Source organism: Tachyglossus aculeatus, chromosome 1 (genome assembly GCF_015852505.1).
Source record: "Tachyglossus aculeatus isolate mTacAcu1 chromosome 1, mTacAcu1.pri, whole genome shotgun sequence".
Classification (NCBI taxonomy): domain Eukaryota; kingdom Metazoa; phylum Chordata; class Mammalia; order Monotremata; family Tachyglossidae; genus Tachyglossus; species Tachyglossus aculeatus.
In genome coordinates this window covers 106,448,681-106,470,671 of record NC_052066.1, presented here as the reverse complement: position 1 = coordinate 106,470,671, position 21,991 = coordinate 106,448,681, and the positions used below count along the sequence as shown (strand labels likewise).

General features: G+C 44.6%; 1 protein-coding gene across 1 annotated transcript in view; it reads left to right on the top strand.

The window, feature by feature from the left end:
* The window catches only part of RALGAPA2 (Ral GTPase activating protein catalytic subunit alpha 2), a 421,002-nt gene that overhangs the window by 156,660 nt on the left and 242,351 nt on the right, over positions 1–21,991 (top strand). The window contains exons 17-20 of the mRNA XM_038744021.1: positions 5,444–5,566; positions 6,303–6,400; positions 9,044–9,134; positions 9,282–9,458. Of these exons, the coding sequence (XP_038599949.1) occupies positions 5,444–5,566; positions 6,303–6,400; positions 9,044–9,134; positions 9,282–9,458 (489 nt within the window). The remainder of the gene's footprint in view (positions 1–5,443; positions 5,567–6,302; positions 6,401–9,043; positions 9,135–9,281; positions 9,459–21,991) is intronic.

Here is a 21,991-nt window from a genome sequence, read left to right as displayed (position 1 = left end):
TCCCAGGGTTGCTTCTGGTATGCTGTGCCATCCCAGAGAGTTAACAGGAAGCTTGGCCATGGTCTTGTCTAGATCCTGAGTTGGGGGCCATTGATGGCCATCGGTGTTTATTATATGTCTGTGTGAACAAAGATAAATTGTTAATTGCAAAAGAGGCTCTAAATGAGGTTTTGTTTTGAAATAATATTCCGTTCTAATTGTAGAACTTGATTTTGTTTACAAGTGATCTGTTTATATAGTGAATGAAATGGCTTTTAGATAGCTAAAACCGGCAGATTCCCATGGAGTCTCATAGAAACTTGAAGTTATAATTTCATTTTATCAGCTTGGACAGTTGGGCTGCAGTGACTCAGATTTCATAGGTTAATTTAAATGAGCAAAACTTTCTTGATCTGAACAAAGATTCACTTTAATTCTTTTCCATTTTAGATCTGTGACCTCTGGGCATTTTATATTTGGCCCATCCCCAACTCCCCAGCATTAACGTACCTACCTTTAAATTATATACCTATAAATTACTTATCCATATCGTCGGTCTTCCCCTCTAAACTGGGAACTCATTATGGCAGGAAACATGTCTGCTAATTCTGTTGTATTGTACTCTCCCAAGCACTTAGTACAGTGCTCTGCACATAGTAAGCACTCAGTAAGTACGATTGATTGATTGATTGCTTAAGCCTTAGAGCTGGGAATGATAACATATGAATGGTTTTAGTAAGTCTGAGAAAATATGCTGCTGCATGGCAAAAACCCCCATGAAAATTCTGAATTGCTGAGTTTCCCAGTAGCCCCCTAATTGTATTTTTTGGGGTGTATTTTCTGTTCTCGGCATGCGTTTCTTATTCTCTTTAGTCTAAATCATTTTTAACAATCAGCCCACAGAGACGTTGCTCAGTGTCTTGCCTGTTTTTAACTGAGCCAGTAGAGGGAACCCAAGAATTGTGAAAAATGAAGAAGGGAGAGGAGAATAGAGTGCACTTTGTGTTTGTAAGGAAATCCTCAAGCATTTTACCAACACTGCCCTTTAATAGATGCCCAGATTTGCATATCTGTATGATTAAGGCATTCAGAAATTTGATGACAATTTGCCTTTAGACTGTTATTTCATTCTGCTTCCCAGATTGTCTTTGTCCAGAAATGCTCTGGGCTTGTTACTCCCCTCCTGAAAAATCTCCAGTGGCTACCAATCAATCTACGCATCAGGCAGAAACTCCTCACCCTCAGCTTCAAGGCTGTCCATCACCTCGCCCCCTCCTACCTCACCTCCCTTCTCTCCTTCTACAGCCCAGCCTGCACCCTCCGCTCCTCTGCCACTAAACTCCTCACCGTTAGGCCTCGTTCCCGCCTTTCCCGCCGTCGACCCCCGGCCCACGTCATCCCCCGGGCCTGGAATGCCCTCCCTCTGCCCATCCGCCAAGCTAGCTCTCTTCCTCCCTTCAAGGCCCTACTGAGAGCCCACCTCCTCCAGGAGGCCTTCCCAGACTGAGCCCCCCTCCTTCCTCTCCCCCTCGCCCCCCCATCCCCCCATCTTACCTCCTTCCCTTCCCCACAGCACCTGTATATATGTATATATGTTTGTACATATTTATTACTCTATTTATTTATTTATTTTACTTGTACATATCTATTCTATTTATTTTATTTTGTTAATATGTTTGGTTTTGTTCTCTGTCTCCCCCTTCTAGACTGTGAGCCCACTGTTGGGTAGGGACTGTCTCTATATGTTGCCAACTTGTACTTCCCAAGCACTTAGTACAGTGCTCTGCACACAGTAAGCGCTCAATAAATACGATTGATTGATTGGGGGAAGTGGTTTTGAGCTGTATTTCTCTGAGTCGGTAATTCCCATCAGCTGCAGGTGCCCTGGACTGTCAAATCGAAAGTGGGCTGGTTCCACTTCATAGCAACCGGAAAAGCCCACCACTTCAGGTTTTGGCTAAAGACTTGAGCTTTGTCTATTTAAGGAATGGGCTCTTCCTGTCGTTTCACCACGACAAAACCACACTAGAACAACTTATTTGGAAGGCTTTTCAGCCAGCAGGGCAGGTATTGTGCCAGGAGAGGGAGGAGGAAGAGTATGTGTATATATGTGTGTGTGTGTGTGTGTGTGTGTGTGTGTGTATTCATGTATGCGTATGTATATGCATGTATACATATATGTATGTATATGTATGTGTGTATATGTATGTGCATATGTATGTGTATATGTATGTATATGTATGTGTGTATATATGTGTATGTGTATATGTATGTATATATGTGTATGTATATATATGTGCGTGTGTATGTGTGTTTGTGTGTGTGTGAGAGAGAGAGAGAGAGAAAGAGAGAGAGAGAGAGACTGGAAACACTCAAATTGGAAAGTGATGGCTCTGTTGCTATTTAGCATCTCACCAGATGGTGAGCCTCATTTGCTTTTAAAAGATGCTGTCTGAGGTTTGGTCCAAGCTTATGCCTGCTTCAGCTTAGAAACCCACTAGCCGTTATCTGCCAGTTTAAACAAATGAAATTCAGCCCTTTTCTCAGGAAAATGATATTTTTTGGTTTGTTTTTTAGATGGGATGGTCTCATTTAGAAACGGCTCTTGGGCTCCCTCTACTGGCTGTAGAATAATAGGGACGAGAAACCAGCTCCATCACAGGCCCCATTGTTTCTGGCATCTTGCATAATTAGGGTACACAATGAAGGCAAACGACCAAGAGGAACCATCTGGTTCCATCCTGGTGCAGGCATAAGGCAAGGAAGTGGGGTTAGGGTAGGCTTTGAGTTTTGTGGAGCTTAAAAAATTGTCCTTCCTCTTTATTTGGCCTGGATTGCCTTTTCCGTCATTAGCCATTGGCTAATGCCGGAATTGACACTGAGGAAGAGGGAAGTGGGAAGAGGCATTGCCTTTCTTCTGCCTTTTTCCTTTCATGTTCAGTAAATTTACTGCCCAAATTCCACTTCTGGATTCACGTCAAATGGCCTACATATGGAATTCAGTGTGCCACTTTGGTAGTGGTTAGGTCTGGCTATGTGGAAAAAAGCCCTGAAATGACCTCCATTTCTGGACACAGGATCTTCATTTTGGGTGCCTAGATAACCGGGGTGGGAGCAGGACTGCTGGACTGGATAAGGATGTTTGCTTTAGCCAGTGGGGCAGCAGAATGAGCTACCAGATCAAGTCCAGGCAGTATTTTGTCTTTTCATATTTAGATGCTTATTTAAAAAAACAAACCAGAACACCCCACCGCTTCACTACCAAATTCAACAGCAACAAAATGCTCCCAAAGAAATCCAACTAATATTATTTCACTATTCTGGCTGTCGTCATTATATAGGAGCATCATAACACTGATAAACATGGACAAGGATGGTGAACACACACACACACATTTATGCATATATATGTGTATATATGTGTATTTGAATGTGTGCATATATATAAATATATATATACTCACACATATTCAGACTGCTACATTTTAAAAACTATTGGAAAAGGCAGAGTAATAATCAGATAAAGTAAGCTTCTTCTGGTCAGGGAATGTGTCTACCAACTCCTTTGTATTGTACTTTCCCAAGTGCTTCACACAGTGTTCTGTGCACAGTAAGCAATCAGTAAATTCCATTGATTGGTTAATTAATAAAGCCATTTTTTCACCATAAAACCAGGTGAATTTGTTTATCATTATCAGTGCTATGTATTGAGTGCTATTGTATGCAGAGCTCACTGGACTAAGCGCTTCAGAGAGTACAATACAACATACAACAGAGTTGGGAGATAGGTTCTCTCCCCACAGTGCATGACCCAAAAGCATGTAGAGTTGGGGAAGTTAAACTAGATTGGGTATTTTTGGAGAAACTAGATGAGAATATTACTGATAAAGTTGGGCTTCTCAATTTCTTAGAGGCAAAGTTCAATATCTCTATAATACCGTGGCATTAGCCAGTTCTGGCAGTTTCAAAGAGCTGTGTAATTTTCCTATGCATTTCTGTACTGGTCAGTGATTTCATTATTTTATCTTAACAAGGGAAGTGTGTTTTTCATACTTTGAAATTTGTGAATAATAGAAAAATGTTTTGGGTGTAAAATAAGACTGAGAATTCAACTTTTTTTGATTGTGTAGACTTCATGTTTTAAAAAATAAGGGAGCCATTTATTTAACTAGAATAACACGGACATTGTCTCCTTGTGTGGACAAAGCTAAGAAAAAGTCATGAATTTCTGTCTATTCTTTGCTCTTTCTGAAATAGTATGGGTTTTCCTCCACAATATTTCCCAGATCCAGGCCTTCCTCTTCATCCAAATGGCGATCACCTCAGTCCGGGCATTCTTCATAATGCTGCCATTCTACTCTATCTGCCTCTTTACTGGTTTCCTTGTCTCCAGACTCTCCCCTTTCCAGGCCATACTTGACTTGACTGTTAGGTCGATTTTCTAAAATGTTGCTCTGCCCATGTCTTTTCTCTCCTCAGAAACCCCCAAAGGCTGCCTTTGTTTCTCCACATCAAAGAGAACCTCCTGATCATTAAGGCACCATATCGGTTTTCCTACTTTTACTTATCTAGCATTTATTCCACTATACTCAGCTCTCACTCTTCATTCCCTTCCATATTAATGCCACTGTACTTTTCTCTACTCTTCCACTTCTGATCCCTTTTTCCTACCTGGAACTCCCCCCCCCACTTAAAACTCAGCAGGCAACAGTTGTCCCTTTCCCACTCTAAAGCCCTCCTGAAAATCCATTTACTCCAGGCGACATTCTCCAATTGGACTGCAGCTTCCCAAGAAGCATCCTCCAACAGTTTCCCATAGCATTTACATTTATACACCTTGATACTCGTGCATTTTCCTGACCCAGATTAATTCTACTCATTGGCTTATTTATCCTCACATACTTTTCTGTATAACCTATGGTATTTGTGTCTGTCAGTACCATCTCCCCTGCTAAATTGTACTGTCCATGAGGACTGTGTCCGTGCCTTACTAGTAGTACTCTTCCAAGAGCTTTGGCCAGTGCTTTGAACAAAGTTGACATTTAGTTAACACCGTTAATTGATTGATATTCATTTTCTTCATCGTCTTCCCCTCTATTGTATCTAACCTCTATTAATGCCCTTACCTACCCTAGGAAAAAATTATACACAGCAAACTCTCCCCCAACCCCAGAAATCTAAATTGTTATCTTTCTTCGGACTGCTTAGGGTTTCCAATGATTTTGTTTTTAATCTCCTCCCTCCTTTCGATGAACCCATTTAGGAAAATGAGAGAAAAGTGTTCTTGAGGGGAATTCTATGGCTGGATCACTTTATCACTCAATTTTTGCTAAGAGGATGCATTTGGATTTGGTATTTCAGAATAGTTCTAGAATGACATTTACTTGAAAGTGTTGCAGGGATAAAAATAAATAACCCTTGAGACAAACGTCTGTGTCTGTGTATTTTAATTGAACATCCACAGATGTTGAAGAGTGTCAACAGCTGGAAAATGGAGCGGGCATAGAATCCAGTGGCCTGATGGTTGACCAGGAACAGCAAATGACTCGTAGCAGCAGTACTTCAGATATTTCTGAGTCCTTTCAAGGTAATCTATGGGGCATGGCTCTGAGGGAAATGCAGGTTTGCAAATTCCAGGAAGAAAAAGAAAAAGTTTGTAGTTTGCATTTGTATATTTTACACCAGGCATATTTTCCACCTTTGACTAGCTTTGTAACACTGGAAACCTTTGGAATACGTGCTCACTGGTATGCATGTATGTACTGCATGGAATACACGCATGGAGACGCAGCGTGGCTTAGTGGAAAGAGCCTAGGTTTGGGAGTCAGAGGTCGTGGGTTCGTCCGCCACTTATCAGCTATGTGACTTTGGGCAAGTCACTTAACTTCTTTGTGCCTCAGTTACCTCATCTGTAAAATGGGGATTAAGACTGTGTGCCCAACGTGGGACAACTTGATTACCTTGTATCTACTCCAGCACTTAGAACAGTGCTTGGCACAAAGTAAGCGCTTAACAAATACCAACATTATTATTATTACTGTGAATGATTTTTCACCAGAAACCTTCCTCTCATACTACTCCAGCCTGAGATGAGTTTTCTTATTTCATTAGAAAATCTGCAGGTTGAAGAGTGTATAACCATGAGGAGAAATATCTTAACAAGAAGCAAGATTTCTGTTGGAAATGCAAACTGCCTGTCATCAATAATTTTCATATGACTACCGTTTATGTAATGACTCTCTGCTCAACAGAAGTGTCTAGAATTTCTACCTTTCATTATATTTATTGTTTTTATTGCTTTTTACCACTTAATCACTCTCCAGGCAAAAAGACTGAGAACTCCCAGAATCTGTGTCCTTCAGACTCCAGATCTGTTCAAGAAAACAAAGGGTACATGAAGAAAGAAAATGAAGGACCAACGGTAAGCCTTACTAATGTTATTTACCCTTGAATTCACTTTTGGAATACTCCGTGAATATTTTAATTGAATTCCGATCGATCTGATGGGTAAGCCCTGTTGGTTTTTCTCGTTTCTCTGAGGCTTCTGCCAGCTCTAATTCCTGTTCATAATTCATACAGGTATATTATGAAAATAGTAAATTAACATATTGTCCTGAAATTAAGAACAAAAACTGATCAACCCATATTTTTCCCCTTTCCCTACAAGCCAAACTGTATCACTGTTCTGTATTCCTGACTGGTTAACTGAACAAGTGACGATTTCCAAGGTGGTTCTAATTACTACTTATATTCTGGGAATATTCTGTTATAGTTCCAGGTGACAAATTGCTTTTTGCCAGGGTAGAGGAAAAGCTCGGATTCATGAAGTCCCCAAATTAAGAGGTTTCCGGGCCCAGCCCAGAGCATCGTCGGCCTACAGCCTTGTGGCCTACGGCTTTGAGTGGGTCCCCTGAAGCCTTTCTGGCGCAACCCAAACCTCAGAGTTTATCCTGGCGGGGCTGATAATAATAATAATAATAATGGCATTTATTAAGCGCTTACTATTTGCAAAGCACTGTTCTATGCACTGGGGAGGTTACAAGGTGATCAGGTTGTCCCGGGGGGGGCTCACAGTCTTCATCCTCATTTTACAGATCTAAGGTGTGACCATGGAAGAAGCCAGGCATCCCCCACCCTGAGCTTTGAGGAGCTCTGTCCTTCAGCATCGCATGGCAGATGCATGCAGAGCATACTGTCTCCCCACCATGAGTGGGCAGGAGGGTTGCAGACATGGAATCATATTTCTAAAATACCCTTTTGTGAGGCTCTGCCACAATTATATCTCCCTAGCTGGCCTGTGTATTCAAAGGTGATCCTGCTGATCCTTGGGCATGTGTTGTGAGATCAAATCGCTTGAATATTGTGCTCTTATAAAATTAGTCAGGCGTCTTTTCTGGCCTCTTGCTACTTGGGGTAAACATTTCATCATCATCATCATCAATCGTATTTATTGAGCGCTTACGGTGTGCAGGGCACTGTACTAAGCGCTTGGGAAGTACAAGTTGGAAACATTTCAGAGAAGCAGCATGGCATAGTGGATAGAGCATAGCCCTGGGAGTCGGGAGGTCATGAGTTCTAATCCCGGCTCTGCCACTTGTCTACTGTGGGACCTTGGGCAAATCACTTTGCTTCTCTGGGCCTCAGTGACCTCATCTGTAAAATGGGGATGAAGACTGTGAGCCTCAGGGACTGTGTCCAGCCTGATTTGCTGTTTCCACCCCAGCACTCCCAGCACTTAGTACAGTGCCTGGCACATAGCTAGTGCCATAATTATTATTATTTATTATTATTAATACTATAAGTACATCCCTAAGATGATATATACTTCCCTCCAGGCTGTAAGCCTGCTGTGGACAGGGACTGTGTCTGCCAACTCTGTTGTATCATTGTAATGTACTCTCCCAAACGTTTAGTACAGTGCTCTGCAAACAGTAAGTGCTCAATCAATAGTATTGATTGATTTTACTCTATTGTACTCTTCCAAGGACCTCGTAGAGTGCTGTGCACACATCAATTGATCAGCATAGGCCCCATTATAGGAGTTATTGGTGTCAGTGACTTTTTTTATAGCATGTTTTAAGCGCTTACTATGTGCAAAGCACTGTTCTAAGCACCGGGCAGGTTACAAGGTGATCAAGTTGTCCCACGGGGGGCTCACAGTCTTGATCCCCATTTTACAGATAGGGGAACTGAGGCCCAGAGAAGTTAAGTGACTTGTCCAAAGTCACACAGCTGACAAGTGGCGGAGCCGGGATTTGAACTTAGACCTCTGACTCCAAAGCCCGTGCTCTTTCCTCTGAGCCATGCTGCTTCCCCTTGAATATCAGACCTTTGCAGTTCCAACAAGTGTAGGAACTGCAGAGCGGCAGCATTTTTGTGAAAGCACTATACTGCTGAGCAGCAATAATAGACTAATCAACGGTCTGAAAGAGCCGCACACCTCCCTAAACTTGTAAATCGCCCACCGCTTTGTGGTGGAGGAGACTGGCTCATGATATGAGTAGTAGTGAACTGACTCAAGGTAATGGTTTAGAGAATTAAGAAGCAGCGTGGTTTAGTGGAAAGAGCCCAGGCTTAGGAGTCAGGGGTCATGGGTTCTAATCCTGCCTCCGCCACTTGTCAGCTGTGTGACTTTGGGCAAGTCACTTAACTTCTCTGGGCCTCAGTTCCCTCAACTGTAAAATGGGGATTAAGCCGTGAGCCCCATGTGGGACAATCTGATTACCTTGTGTCCCCTGCAACACTTGGAACAGTGCTTGGCTCATCGTAAGCGCTTAATAAAAACCATCATATAGGGAATCAGCCACAGCATATTTAGTAGTTTTCTGTAGTGGAGTGATTTAATCAGATGTCAATTGCAAAGTGAAATCCTCAAGTTGAAGTCTTGGGTAATTGTTAATTTGATTAAAATGAACACAGTACATTGAAATGAAAAATAACGGCCTCCTTTCAGCTATTATCATTGACTGAGTTTTGTTTTTAGGAATTTGTACAAGAAACTTCTGTCGTCTTAAAATGAAAAATATCCTGTTTTCAATGAATTCAATATGTTCTTTGTCTGAAGATTTTAGTACGAAGAAGCAGCAGCCCAGCTGAATTGGATTTGAAAGATGATTGGCAGCAGATGCAAGGAAAATGTAGGGAAAGACAAAAGAGTAAGTGGTGGGAAAGGGAATATTTTCCGGGCTTACGTTCATTTGAGAAACCTCAGAGCTAATCGTGATGCCCTTTGATTTTCAACTGTTTCTGCTTTGGAGAAATGAAGCCCAGTTGCTCACTTTCCACCTCCTGTTGGTTTTTAGGTGAGAGTATTAGTAGCGATACCTCCATCGGTTATGGTAATGAGGTAGAGATGACACTGAATTCCTGGCGACCGTTTGAGGAAGATCAAGAAGTGAACATCCCACCGGATGTTGCCGGGGATTCAGATGCTCAACACTGGCTACAGTTGAGTCCTACAGATGCTGCAAATCTAACAGGTATTTTCTTTTCATGTAGCTCCTCTGCTTCTTACACCTGTGTCACAGGTGGCTAAGTAGTAGATAAGAGTGGATAAGTAAGAGGGAGAGGGTGAATTGAGTGCTTCAAAGCTAATGATCAGGAATTTCTGCTTGATGCAGAAAGACATGGGCAGCAATTGGAAGTTTGTGAGGAGCGGACAGACTTGTGCAGAACCACGTTTTAGAAAAATGATCTGGGCAGGAGAGTGGAGTGAGGACCGAAGATGGGAGAGGCTGATGCAATATTCAAACTGGGTATGACAAGGGCCTCAACTAGCATGGGGGGCCTTTGGATTGAGGTGATTCTAAAAATGTTGCGAAGGAAGACCTGACAAAATATGGCCAAAGAGTGAACATAGGGATGGAAGGATAAGGAGGAGTCAAGGATGATGCCAAGAATACAAGCTTGAGGAAGTGCCTTTTTCAACTGGATGGGAAAGTTAGGTGGAGGAGAGAATTTGTGCCGGAAAATGAGCTCGGTTTTGGACATAGTAATCTTGAGGTTCCAGTGGAATATCTAGATAGAGATGCCCTGGAGGTAGGAGGGAGTACAAGATTGCAGAGAAGAGTGGTCGGGGCTAACAGGAGATTTGGGAATCGTTTTACATGACGTTATTACAGTTGAAATGGATGAACTCCCAAACGAATAAGTTTAGGAAGAGAAGAGGAGTCCCACAGTGGAGATATGTGGGTCACCCATAGAAGTGGGAGGCAGAGGAAGAGCCAGTGAAAGAGATCGAGAATATCAGTTTTAAATCCGCTTTCATTCATTCACTCATTCAGTTGTATTTATTGAGCGCTTACTGTGTGCAGAGCACTGTACTAAGTGCTTGGGAAGTACAAATCAGCAACATATAGAGATGATCCCTACCCAACAACGGGCTCACAGTCTAGAAGGGGGAGACAGACAATAAAACGAAACAAGTAGACAGGTGTCAATACCATCAAAATAGATAAATAGAATTATAGATAAATACATGTTATTAATAAACTAAATAGGGTAATAAATGTATACAGGTATACACAAGTGCTGTGGGGAGGGGAAGAGGGTAGGGCAGAGGGAGGGAGTGGGGGCGGAGGGGAGGGGAGGAGGAGCAGAGGAAAAGAGGGGGCTCAGTTTGGGAAGGCCTCCTGGAGGAGGTGAGCTCTCCGTAGGGCTTTGGATGGAGAAAGAGAGCTAGTTTGGTGGATGTGTGGAGAGAGGGCTTTCCAGGCCAGGGGTAGATCGTGGGCCAGGGATCGACAGCGGGACAGTCGAGAATGAGGCACAGTGAGGAGGATAGCGGCAGAGGAGTGGATTGTGCAGGCTGGGCTGTAGAAGGAGAGAAGGGAGGTGAGGTAGGAGGGGTGAGGTGATGGAGAGCTTAGAAGCCGAAAATGAGGAATTTTTGCTTCATGCGAGGGTTGGTAGGCAACCACTGGTTTTGAGGAGGAGCGTGACATTCCCAGAGCGTTTCTGTACAAAGATAAACCGGGCAGCAGAGGGAAGAATAGACTGAAGTTGGGAGAGACAGGAAGATGGGAGATCAGAAAGGAGGCTGTTACAGTAATCCAGTCGGGATAGGATGAGAGACTGAACCAAAAAGGTAGCGATTTGGATGGAGAGGAAAGGGTGGATCTTGGCGATGTTTCGAAGGTGAGACCGGCAGATTTTGGTAACGGATTGGATGTGAGGGGTGAATGAGAGAGCGGAGTCAAGAATGACACCAAAGTTGTGGGCTTGTGAGACGCGAAGGATGGTAGTGCCATCCACAGTGATGGGAAAGACAGGGTTTGGGAGGGAAGGTACTACTTTATTACTCTGTTTATTTTACTTGTACATATTTATTCTATTTATTTTGTTATTTTGTTTTGTTCTCTGTCTCCTCCTTCTAGACTGAGCGCCCACTGTTGGGTAGGGACTGTCTCTATATGTTGCCAACTTGGACTTCCCAAGCGCTTAGTACAGTGCTCTGCACACAGTAAGCACTCAATAAATACGATTGAATGAATGAAATGAATGAAGGTAAAGAGCTCAGTCCAGGACATGTTGAGCTTTAGGTGGTGGGCGGACATCCAGGCATAAATGTCCTGAAGGCAGGAGGAGATACGAGCCTGGAGGGAGGGAGAGAGAGAGAGAACAGGGAAGGAGATGTAGGTTTGGGTGTCATCTGCATTGAGATGATAGTTGAAGTTGTGGAATAGAATGAGTTCACCAAGGGAGTGAGTACAGATGGAGAACGGAATGGGACCAAGAACTGACCCTAGCTAGAGAAACCCCTACATTTAGGGGATGGAATTGGGAGGAGGAGCCCGCGAAGGAGACTGACAATGAACGGCCAGAGAGATAAGAGGAGAACCAGGAGAGGACAGAGTCCATGAAGCCAAGGTTGGATAGCGTGTTGAGGAGAAGGGGACGAACCACAGTGTCGAAGGCAGCTGAGAGGACGTAAGGATCGGCTTGAGAACCACTGGCTTTAAAGCACTCAATCAGTTTGCCTTCTCCTATCGAACCTCACTGATCTCCCATCACAGCCCAGCCCACACCTTTCACTCCTCAGAGAAGCAGCATGGCATAGCGGATAGAGCGCTGTCCTGGGAGTCGGAGTCATGGGTTCTAATCCTCCCTCCACCACTTGCCTGCTCTGTGAAATCTAGTCACTTAACTTCTCTGGGCCTCAGTTACCTCATCTGTAAAATGGGGATTGAGATTGTGAGCCCTATGTGGGACAGGTACTGCGTTCAATCTGATTAGCCTGCATCTACCCCAGTGCTTAGAACAGTGCTTGACACAGAATAAATGCTTAACAAATACCATCGTTATTATGAGAAGCAGCATGGCTTAGTGGCTAGAGCACCGGCCTGGGAGTCAGAAGGGGTCTTGTGTTCTAATCCCAGCTCAGCCATCTGTCTGCTGTGTGACCTTGGGGAAATCACTTCGCTTCTCTGGGCCTCAGTTACCTCATCTTTAAAATGAGGATTGAGTCTGTGAGCCCCAAGTGGGACAGGGACTGTGTCCAACCTGATTTGCTTGTATCCACCCCACTCCTTAGTAGCGTGGCTCAGTGGAAAAGAGCACGGACTTTGGAGTCAGAGGGCGTGGGTTCAAATCCCGGCTCCGCCAATTGTCAGCTGTGTGACTTTGGGCAAGTCACTTCACTTCTCTGTGCCTCAGTTACCTCATCTGTAAAATGGGGATGAAGACTGTGAGCCCCCCATGGGACAACCTATCACCTTGTAGCTTCCCCAGCGCTTAGAACAGTGCTTTGCACATAGTAAGTGCTTAATAAATGCCATCATTATTATTATTATTACGTGGTTAAATGCTTAACAAACACCATACTTATAATGATTGCACTAGCTTGTTCACTCTGCCCCTGTTTCATCTATCTCTCTTGCTGACCGCTTTCCCACGTCCTCCCTCTGGCATACGCATCTGTTCCCTCCCATATATTCTAGACTACCACTCTCCCAACCTTCAAAGCCTTCTTGGGAAGCAGCGTGGTTTAGTGGCTAGACCACCGGCCTGGGAGTCAGAAGGTCATGGGTCCTAATCCGGGCTCTGCCACTTGTCTGCTGTGAGACCCTGGGCAAGTCACTTCACTTCTCTGGGCCTCAGTTACATCTGTAAAATGGGGATTGAGTTTATAAACCCCACATAGGACAGGGACTGTGTCCAACCCGATTTGCTTGTATCCACCCCAGTGCGTAGAAGGGGTAGAAGCCAGGCCCTCTGACTTTCAGGCCGGTGCTCTTTCTCTTAGGCCACAGTGCTTCACCCTTTCCCGCCGATAACATCACAGCAGCAGTTGGAATCCAGCTTTCCAGGATGGGTGGGCCCTGAAGGACAAGAGATCAGGGGATATGCTCCAAATCGAATCATGGAAGACAGCTCGAACTCCACCCCTTCTAGACTGTGAGCCCACTGTTGGGTAGGGACCGTCTCTATATGTTGCCAACTTGTACTTCCCAAGCGCTTAGTACAGTGCTCTGCCCACAGTAAGTGCTCAATAAATCCGATTGAATGAATGCTTAGTACAGTGCCTGCCACATAGTAAGCGCTTAATAATAATGATGGCATTTGTTAAGCGCTTACTATGCGCAAAGCACTGTTATAATAAATACCAGTATTATTGTTATTATTGAGGTCACATCTCCTCCAAGAAGCCTTCCCCCATTAAGCCCTCTTTCCTTCCACTCCCTTTCCCATCTGTGTGGTTTGTGCACTTGGATATGTGACCTTTTGGGCTTTCTATATTAACGCCACCATCAATCCCACAGCGCTCATGTTCATATCTTTAAATCCTGTATTTATCAATTATATTAATGTCTGTTTCCCCCTCCAGACTGTATACTCACTGTGGGCAGGGAACGCATCTACCAACTTTGTGTATTGTAGTCTCCCAAGCGCTTCGAACAATGTTTTCCACACTATAAGTGCTCCTTAAATACCATTGATGATCGACTCTAGAGTTGAAAAGAGAACCAAGAACTGTATTAGAAAAACCAAGGTTAAATAGTGTTTCCAGGAGAAGAGCGTTGGCCAGTGTTGAAGGCAGCCAGGAGGTAGAGGAGGATTAGGTGGAAGCAACATCCATAGGATTTGGCAAGAAAGGTCATTGGGGATTTTGGAGAGAGCTTCTTAGTGGAGTGAAGAGGGCAGAAACCAGATTGCAGAGGGTCAAGAAGGAAGTTGGAGGAGAGGAAAATTGTAGCTGAGATAAAAATACCCACTTGAATTTGTCATCTAGGGCAGCATAACTTTTAGGTTCGTAAGTGATTTCAACAGGAATATTTTCAGTGCCACGGTTGAGAATCAATATTAACGGAAATTCCTGATTCTCCCTGCATGTTCGTGGTTGTACATTTTTCTGGTCTGAATATAAATTCCTTTCAGTAAATAATCATATCTCCAGTGTAACTTGCATGTGAATATGCAAAGATTATTCCACCCTGGGATATTGCTTCCATCTTCCGAATGGAGTCGGTTATCATTGTCCCTTGTTTTTGGCTCTGCAACTCCAACCTGAAGCCGTGGAACTTCAGGCAGATGATCCCTGCTAGTACCCAGAGGAATCTGTGGCCGAGTTTGAGCTGTCTTCCATGATCCGATTTGGAGCATATCCCCTGATCTCTTGTCCTTCAGGGCCCACCCTTCCTGGAAAGCTGGGTTCCGACTGCTGCCGTGACGTTATCGGTGGGAAAGGGTGAAGCGCTGTGGCATGGAAGTCAGAGGGCCTGGCTTCTAATCCCAGCTCTGCCACTTCCCTGCTGCGAAATCTACGGCAGGTCACTTAACTCCTCTGCTTGCCTCCGTTTCCTCATTTGTGCATCTGCTGAGGGACAGGGACTGTGTCTCACCTGGTAAACTTGTCTGCCCCGGTGCTTAGTAAAGCTCTTGACACGTAGAAAACGTTTAACAAATAGCACCGTTGTTATCCCCGGGGTAGACAGGGGAGGGACCGGGCTCCTTTGGGTAGGTTTTTGATTTCATCTTTATTGCTACATTGTACTTTCCAAGCGCGTAGTACAGTACTCTGCACACAGTAAGCACTCAGTAAATACAATCGAATTGAATGGAATAATAGACCTTGGAGGACTCAAACACACTGTGAAAGGATTACTGAATTGGTGAACTGATGAAAATGATAGTAACAAGTTGATAACCTCTATCTATTGACAAGTATTAACTACTAGTTGAGAAGCAGTGTGGCACAGTAGATAGAGCACAGGCCTGGGAATCAGGAGGTCCTGTGTTCTTATCCTAGCTCTGCCACTTGTCTGCTGTGAGACCTTGGGCGAGTCACTTCACTTCTCCGGACCTCAGTAACCTCATCTGTAAAATGGGGATTAAGACTGTTAGCCCCACATGGGACAACCTGATTACCTTGTATCTACCCCAGCGCTTAGAACAGGGCCTGGAATGCCCTCCCTCCACACATCCGCCAAGCCAGCTCTCTTCCCCCCTTCAAAGCCCTACTGAGAGCTCACCTCCTCCAAGAGGCCTTCCCAGGCTGAGCCCCCTTTTCCTCTCCTCCTCCCCATCCCCCCTCCCTACCTCCTTCCCCTCCCCACAGCACCTGTATCAATCAATCAATCGTATTTATTGAGCGCTTACTGTGTGCAGAGCACCGTACTAAGTGCTTGGGAAGTACAAGTTGGCAACATATATGTTGCCAACCTGTATATATGTTTGTACAGATTTATTACTCTACTTGTACATATTTACTTTCTATTTATTTTGTTGATTATTTGCATTTAGCTTTAATTCTATTTGTTCTAACGACTTGACACCTGTCCACATGTTTTGTTTTGTTGTCCGTCTCCCCCTTCTAGACTGTGAGCCCGTTGTTGGGTAGGGACCGTCTCTATATGTTGCCAACTTGTATTTCCCAAGCGCTTAGTACAGTGCTCTGCACACAGTAAGCGCTTAATAAATACGATTGAATGAATGAATGCTTGGCACATACTAAGCGCTTAACAAATACTACTACTATAATTACTACTAGTATTGGTTGCAATACTAGTAGTTTGTTTAGCAGTTCTTGGCCCAAAGAGGCCACTGTTTAAGAGCACTCCTTTATGAACATGTCAGCAACACCAGCATTTCTTGTCAGTATTGTCCTCACTTAATTCATGCCCATTGTAGCAGACTTTGGAAATCTAGTTCTGCCAAGTTGACACAATCTTGAAACAAGTCCTCAGTATTTTAAGGGTTCTAAACTATCAACCGGCAACCTCTTCGGGTGGTTGCTAGGTAGGTAGCAGCATAGCGTAGTGGATGGAGCACGGCCTGGGAATCAGAAGGTTGTGGGTTCCTGGACTCTGCCACTTGTCTGCTGTGTGAGCTTCGGCTAATCACTTCACTTCTGTGCCTCAGTTTCCTCCTCTGTAAAATGGGGATTGAGCCTGTGAGCCCAAGGAGGGACAGGGACTGTGTCCCACCGATTTGCTTGTATCCACCTCAGCACTTAGGACAGCGTTTGGCATGTAGTAAGTTCTTAACAGATACCACAAGCCTTGTGGTGGCTGTCCATCAGGGCACAGACAGATTAGCCCGGAAGCCAGCCCCCACCAGATTTCTAATCACTGGTCACCATTAGCACTGTCTCTTTGAATCTGTGGTCAGCAGCCATGAACATCATTAACATTGTAATTAGCTGCTGCACTGTTTGGTGTTCATTGGTGTTTATTCCTGTTTATTCTGAAACGCCCTTTGACGAGCCCTGCCAGTGAAAAGTGATTTCTGTGTCAAGGCAAGATGACAACTCCTATGCCACACTCGAATGGAGGGAACCATCCCCATGCTGGGTGTGGGCTTGTGGCAGAGGCAGTGAAGGAAATGTAGATGGAAATGTAGGCCCCTGGGCTTGGGTCTGGAAAGCCACAGGATTCCTTCTAGGTGGCCCTTTATTTAGTTTTGTCATGCACCCCAAATCTCCAAATGGTTTGTAATGAGTCCCTTTCTAAGCTGTTGGATCCTTTTTCTTATGGTATTTTTTAAGCACTTAGTATGTATTAAGCACTGTTCCAGGTGCAGGGGTTGTTATAAAGTAATCATATTGGACACAGTCCCTGTCCCACGTGGAGCTCACAGTCTTACCATAAGTATGAGAGAGGACAGGTATGGAAACCCCATTTTACAGTTGAGGAAACTGAGGCACAGACCAGTTGAGTGACTTGCCCAGGGTCTCATAGCAGGCAGGTGGTGGTGGTGGTGGTGGTGGGATTTGGTGGTGGCCCAGGCTTTTTCCACTAGGCTATGCTGCTTGTTAAAATCATGTAGTGAAATAATAAATGTGTATCTTAAATTATCTCGCTTCGTCTTAAAGAAGTTCCTTCCTTGACCCCCATCCTTGTGATGTAATCTTTTGATCTCAGCTCTTCTGACTCAGCAGTCTCGTTTTGGGCAAGATATTCATGCTTTCCTCCTGTAGGCAATACATTTACAATGCAAACTTCTGTCACCTTTCCCTTGGACATTCAGCTCTACTGGGCGGGCAGTCGAATCCAGCTCTGTAGAGCTATCCCCATTTTATTTTTTTATGTTATTTTTAAAGTGCTTATTTTGTATCAGGCACTGTTTTAAGTGTTGGGGGGATACAGGTTAATCAGGATGGATAGAGTCCCTGTCCTACATAGACTCACAGTCCAAGTTGGAGAACAGATATCGAATCTCCATTTTTCAGTTGAGGAAACTGAGGCACGGAGAAGTGCAGTGACTTGCCTGAGGTCACACAGCAGACAGCTGGCAGTGCCAGGATAAGCACTCAGGTAATCTGACTTCCAGTCCTGTGCTCCTCATTCAGTCATATTTAGTAAGCGCTTAACTGCGTGCAGAGCACTGTATCATAGTAATAATATTGACAGTATTTGTTAAACGCTTACTATCTGCCAAACTCTGTTCTGAGCGCTGGAGCACTCTTTCCAGTGGACCACATTGCTTCCTATTTCCACTTCCCAGGCTCTGTTTCCCTAGCAATGATATGGGAAGTAAAATGCAAACACTAATGAAATAGTGGTCCCTTGGGGTAAAAGCAACATGTAGGGATCAGAACTCAAATAGCAGAGAGCTTCACTACCAAAAAAAAAAAAAAAAAAATAGGCACACCTGGAAGATTTCCAAAGACAGGAGAAGATTGCTGGGCCACATTGCTAAGCAACAGACGGTTCGCTTGCTGCCTTCATTTTAAAGGCTGGAATAGTGGTCTAATTTTTTCAAATATCAAGTACTGGGTTTTTCCTCATTGGTTTTAAGATTCTTTTTTATAACCAGACTTGGTTTGAATTCCTTATGCAAGAACATCCAGATTTGGCAAATGATTTCCATTGTAGCCGACGTAAGTTCCCCAGAAACGATAAATGAAGGTCCGTCGGCAGGCCTCTCAAGTGCTCTTCAAGCGCGTAACTCACCATGTGCCGGAGGAGTATGTCGTGGATTTGATGGCAGAACGTTCCATGTGCTTACGTGTCCATGACGGTGCCAGGACAAAGTTTTGCAACACATACTTCACATACTTCCTCTAGAGCCAGATTAATATAGCTGGAATCCATCAATCAGTGATATTTATGGAGTGCTTTCTGTGGGCCGAGCAGTATACTGAGGCTTAAGAGAACATAATACAATAGAATACACTTGTCTGTTGTGTAACCTTGGTCAAGTCACTAAACCTCTCTGTGCCCATTACCTCATCTATAAAATGGGGGTTAAGACTCTGGAGCCCCATTTGGGGCAAGAACTGTGTGCACACTGATTAGCTTGTATCTACCCCAGCGTGGCTCAGTGGAAAGAGCCCGGGCTCTGGAGTCAGAGGTCATGGGTTCAAATCTGGACTCCGCCAACTGTCAGCTGTGTGACTTTGGGCAAGTCACTTAACTTCTCTGGGCCTCAGTTACCTCATCTGGAAAATGGGGATTAAGACTGTGAGCCCCCCGTGGGATAACCTGATCACCTTGTAACCATCCTAGCGCTTAGAACAGTGCTTTGCACATAGTAAGCTCTTAATAAATGCCATCATTATTATAACTATTATTTAGAACAGTGCCTTGCACATGGTAAGTACTTAACAGATACCTTAAAAAAATGCAGAAGAGTCAGAAGACATGATTCTTGTCCACAAGGAGTTTACAGTCTAATGGAGGAGAAAATTACAAGTAGGGGAAATGGCAGGCATAAGTATAGGTTCATGTGTTAGAGTTGCCTCTGCTTTTTGTAAATTACATTTTTGATGCTGAAATCCTTCTCTGGCTTGGAGGATGTAGCTGAAAAAATGTATGTGTGCTCCTTGTGGGCAGGGAATGTGTCTGTCAACTCTTTTAGTGAACTCTTCCAAATCCATAGTTTGGAGTTCTGCACATAGTAAGTACTCAGTAAATTCCATTGCTTGATACATGATGTATGATCGATACTCTTTTCCAAATAGTGTGCACAGGAGTCTGCCAGTGTCTGTTTTAAGTCCTCCATCCTTGCAGATCGATTTAATAACGATTGAATGCCCTGCAATCTGGGGGAGGGACATGGGGCTTGCTGGCACTGGGCTCAGCGAGTCCTTTTTGCCCACACACGAATACAAAGAGCCATATGACCTTCGGGTATCTTTTTTCCCTCCTTAATCTTGTGTGGTTTATTCAAAATAAAAAAAAAAATTCAGCAACCTAGGAATCTCTAGCAATGTTGGGGTGAGGAAATGCTTGAAGTCCTCCATCCTTGCTGATAGATTTCATGATGATTGAATTAATGAATTAATAATAATGGTATTCGTTAAGCGCTTACTATATGTCAAGCACCGTACTAAATTCTGGGGTAGTTACAAGGTAACCATGTCCCACATGGGGCTCACAGTCTAAATAGTAGGGAGACCAGGCATTGAATCCCCAATTTGCAGACTAAGGAACTGAGGCCCAAAGAAAGTAAGTCACTTACCCATGGTCACACAGACAAGTGGCGGAGCTGGGGTTATGTTGCCAACTTGTACTTCCCAAGTGCTTAGTACAGTGCTCTGCATACAGTAAGCGCTCAATAAATATGATTGAATGAATGAATGAACCCATGTCCTCTGACTCCTGGGCCTGTGTCGTTCCACTAGGCCACAGTGCTTCTCAGGAAGAAATCTCAAAAGATTTCTGCAGGAATGCCATTTCATCCAAGTACTCTTCCATTTTTCACGCCCTCGACTGTGGTTGTTAAACATTTTAAAAAGTTGGAGCCAAAGCCATGACTTCACGTTGTTAGGGAATTACAGGAGGAAAAATTCCAGCCTGAATTAAAAAAAAAAATCAAAGCTAACATTCTTCCTAAAGGGAATGTTTTCTGCCAAGTGAATAGGTACAGCCTTTATGTTACCTGTCAATCATATTTACCAAGTGTTTACTGCAGAGCACCATACCAAGTGCTTGTGGAAGCACAGTATAGCAGAGTTGGTAGATACGTTCCCTCCCGAAGAGGATGTTAGCAGTATGGATGGGTGTCTGGATATTACTTAAACTCAGAATCACCCCACAAGAAGTTGCCTCTGCCCCATCATTCCGCAGTATTAATAAATTAATAATAGTTAAGTGCTTACTAAGTGCCGAGCACTGTTCTAAGTGCTGGTTTGATTACCCAGTAGTACAGTAGTCAGTTGGAGTCCTGTGGCTTTCCAGACCCAAGTCCAGGGGCCTACATTTCCATCTACATTTCCCTCACTGCCTCTGCCACAAGCCCAAACCCAGCATGGGGATGGTTCCCTCCATTCGAGGGTGGCATAGGAGTTGTCATCTTGCCTTGACACAGAAACCACTTTTCCCTGACAGGGCTCGTCAGAGGGCGTTTCAGATTCACCAGTGCCGTATTCCCTCGAGGTAGAAGTCGGCTCAGGCTCCGCCATCGTCTCCAGAGAGAGTCGTAGGGGCTTGGGCCATGAGGCCGACAAGTTTGATGAGCACACAGTGCCAACAGCGGGCAATAGCTTCCCTGCGAAAGCATAATAGACATGGCAGTGATGCCTCTAATGGGTTTCATTCATTCATTCAATCGTATTTATTGAGTGCTTACTGTGTGCAGAGCATTGTACTAAGCGCTTGGAAAGTACAAGTTGGCAACATATAGAGACGGTCCCTACCCAACAGCGGGCTCACAGTCTAGAAGGGGGAGACAGACAACAAAACAAAACATTTTGACAAAATAAATTTGGCTGCAGAGCTCCTGCGTGGCAGATGTGCTCACAGTAACTCTTGGTTTGGATCAATAACCAAGCCATACTCTGAGGTATTGTCCTCTCCCAAGTGCTTAGCACAGTGCTCTGCACACAGCAAGCCCTCAATCAGCACCATTGATGGAGAGAAACAATCCATCCTTCGCCAGGACAAAAAGTCCGGCTGCCTGGCCCCTCTCCTCCCGACCCCGAGGATGCGAAAGTGTGCGCATTGGGTTCTAATTCCGACCCCACCACTTGTCTGCCGTGTGACCTTGGGCAAGTTACGTAGCTTCTCTGTGCCCCAGTTTCCTTATCTGCAAAATGGGGATCCAATACCTATTCTCCTTCCTGCTCAGACTATAAGCCCCAGGTGGGACCTAATTATCTTGTATCTACTCCAGTGCCTCCTCCTGCCAAGCACATAGTAAGCGCTTACCAAATACCTTAATTCTTATCATTCATGAGTTCCCAGACCCAAGTAGAGCCAGCACCTCCCAAAAGTTTGTCTCCACAGAAGGCAGCTGCCTGCCATCACCAGGAAACCCGAGGCCTGCGTGGCCTGAGACACTGCCATCACCCTCCTCCTCCTCCCTGCTTAGAGGGAGACCCTCCACCACAATGCTGAGCTTATGTGGTTGGGGAGGCCATCATATGTGCCCTGAGACTGGACATCCTCCCATCCCCTCACCTCCCCGGTGGCCACCAAGGGGCCAGTACAATCATTACTACCTCCTACCTCACCCTTTCTCTCCTTCTCCAGCCCACCCCGTACCCTCTGCTGCTAATCTCCTCACCGTACCTCGTTCTCGCCTGTCCCGCCATCGACCCCTGGCCCACGTCATCCCCTGGGCCTGGAAT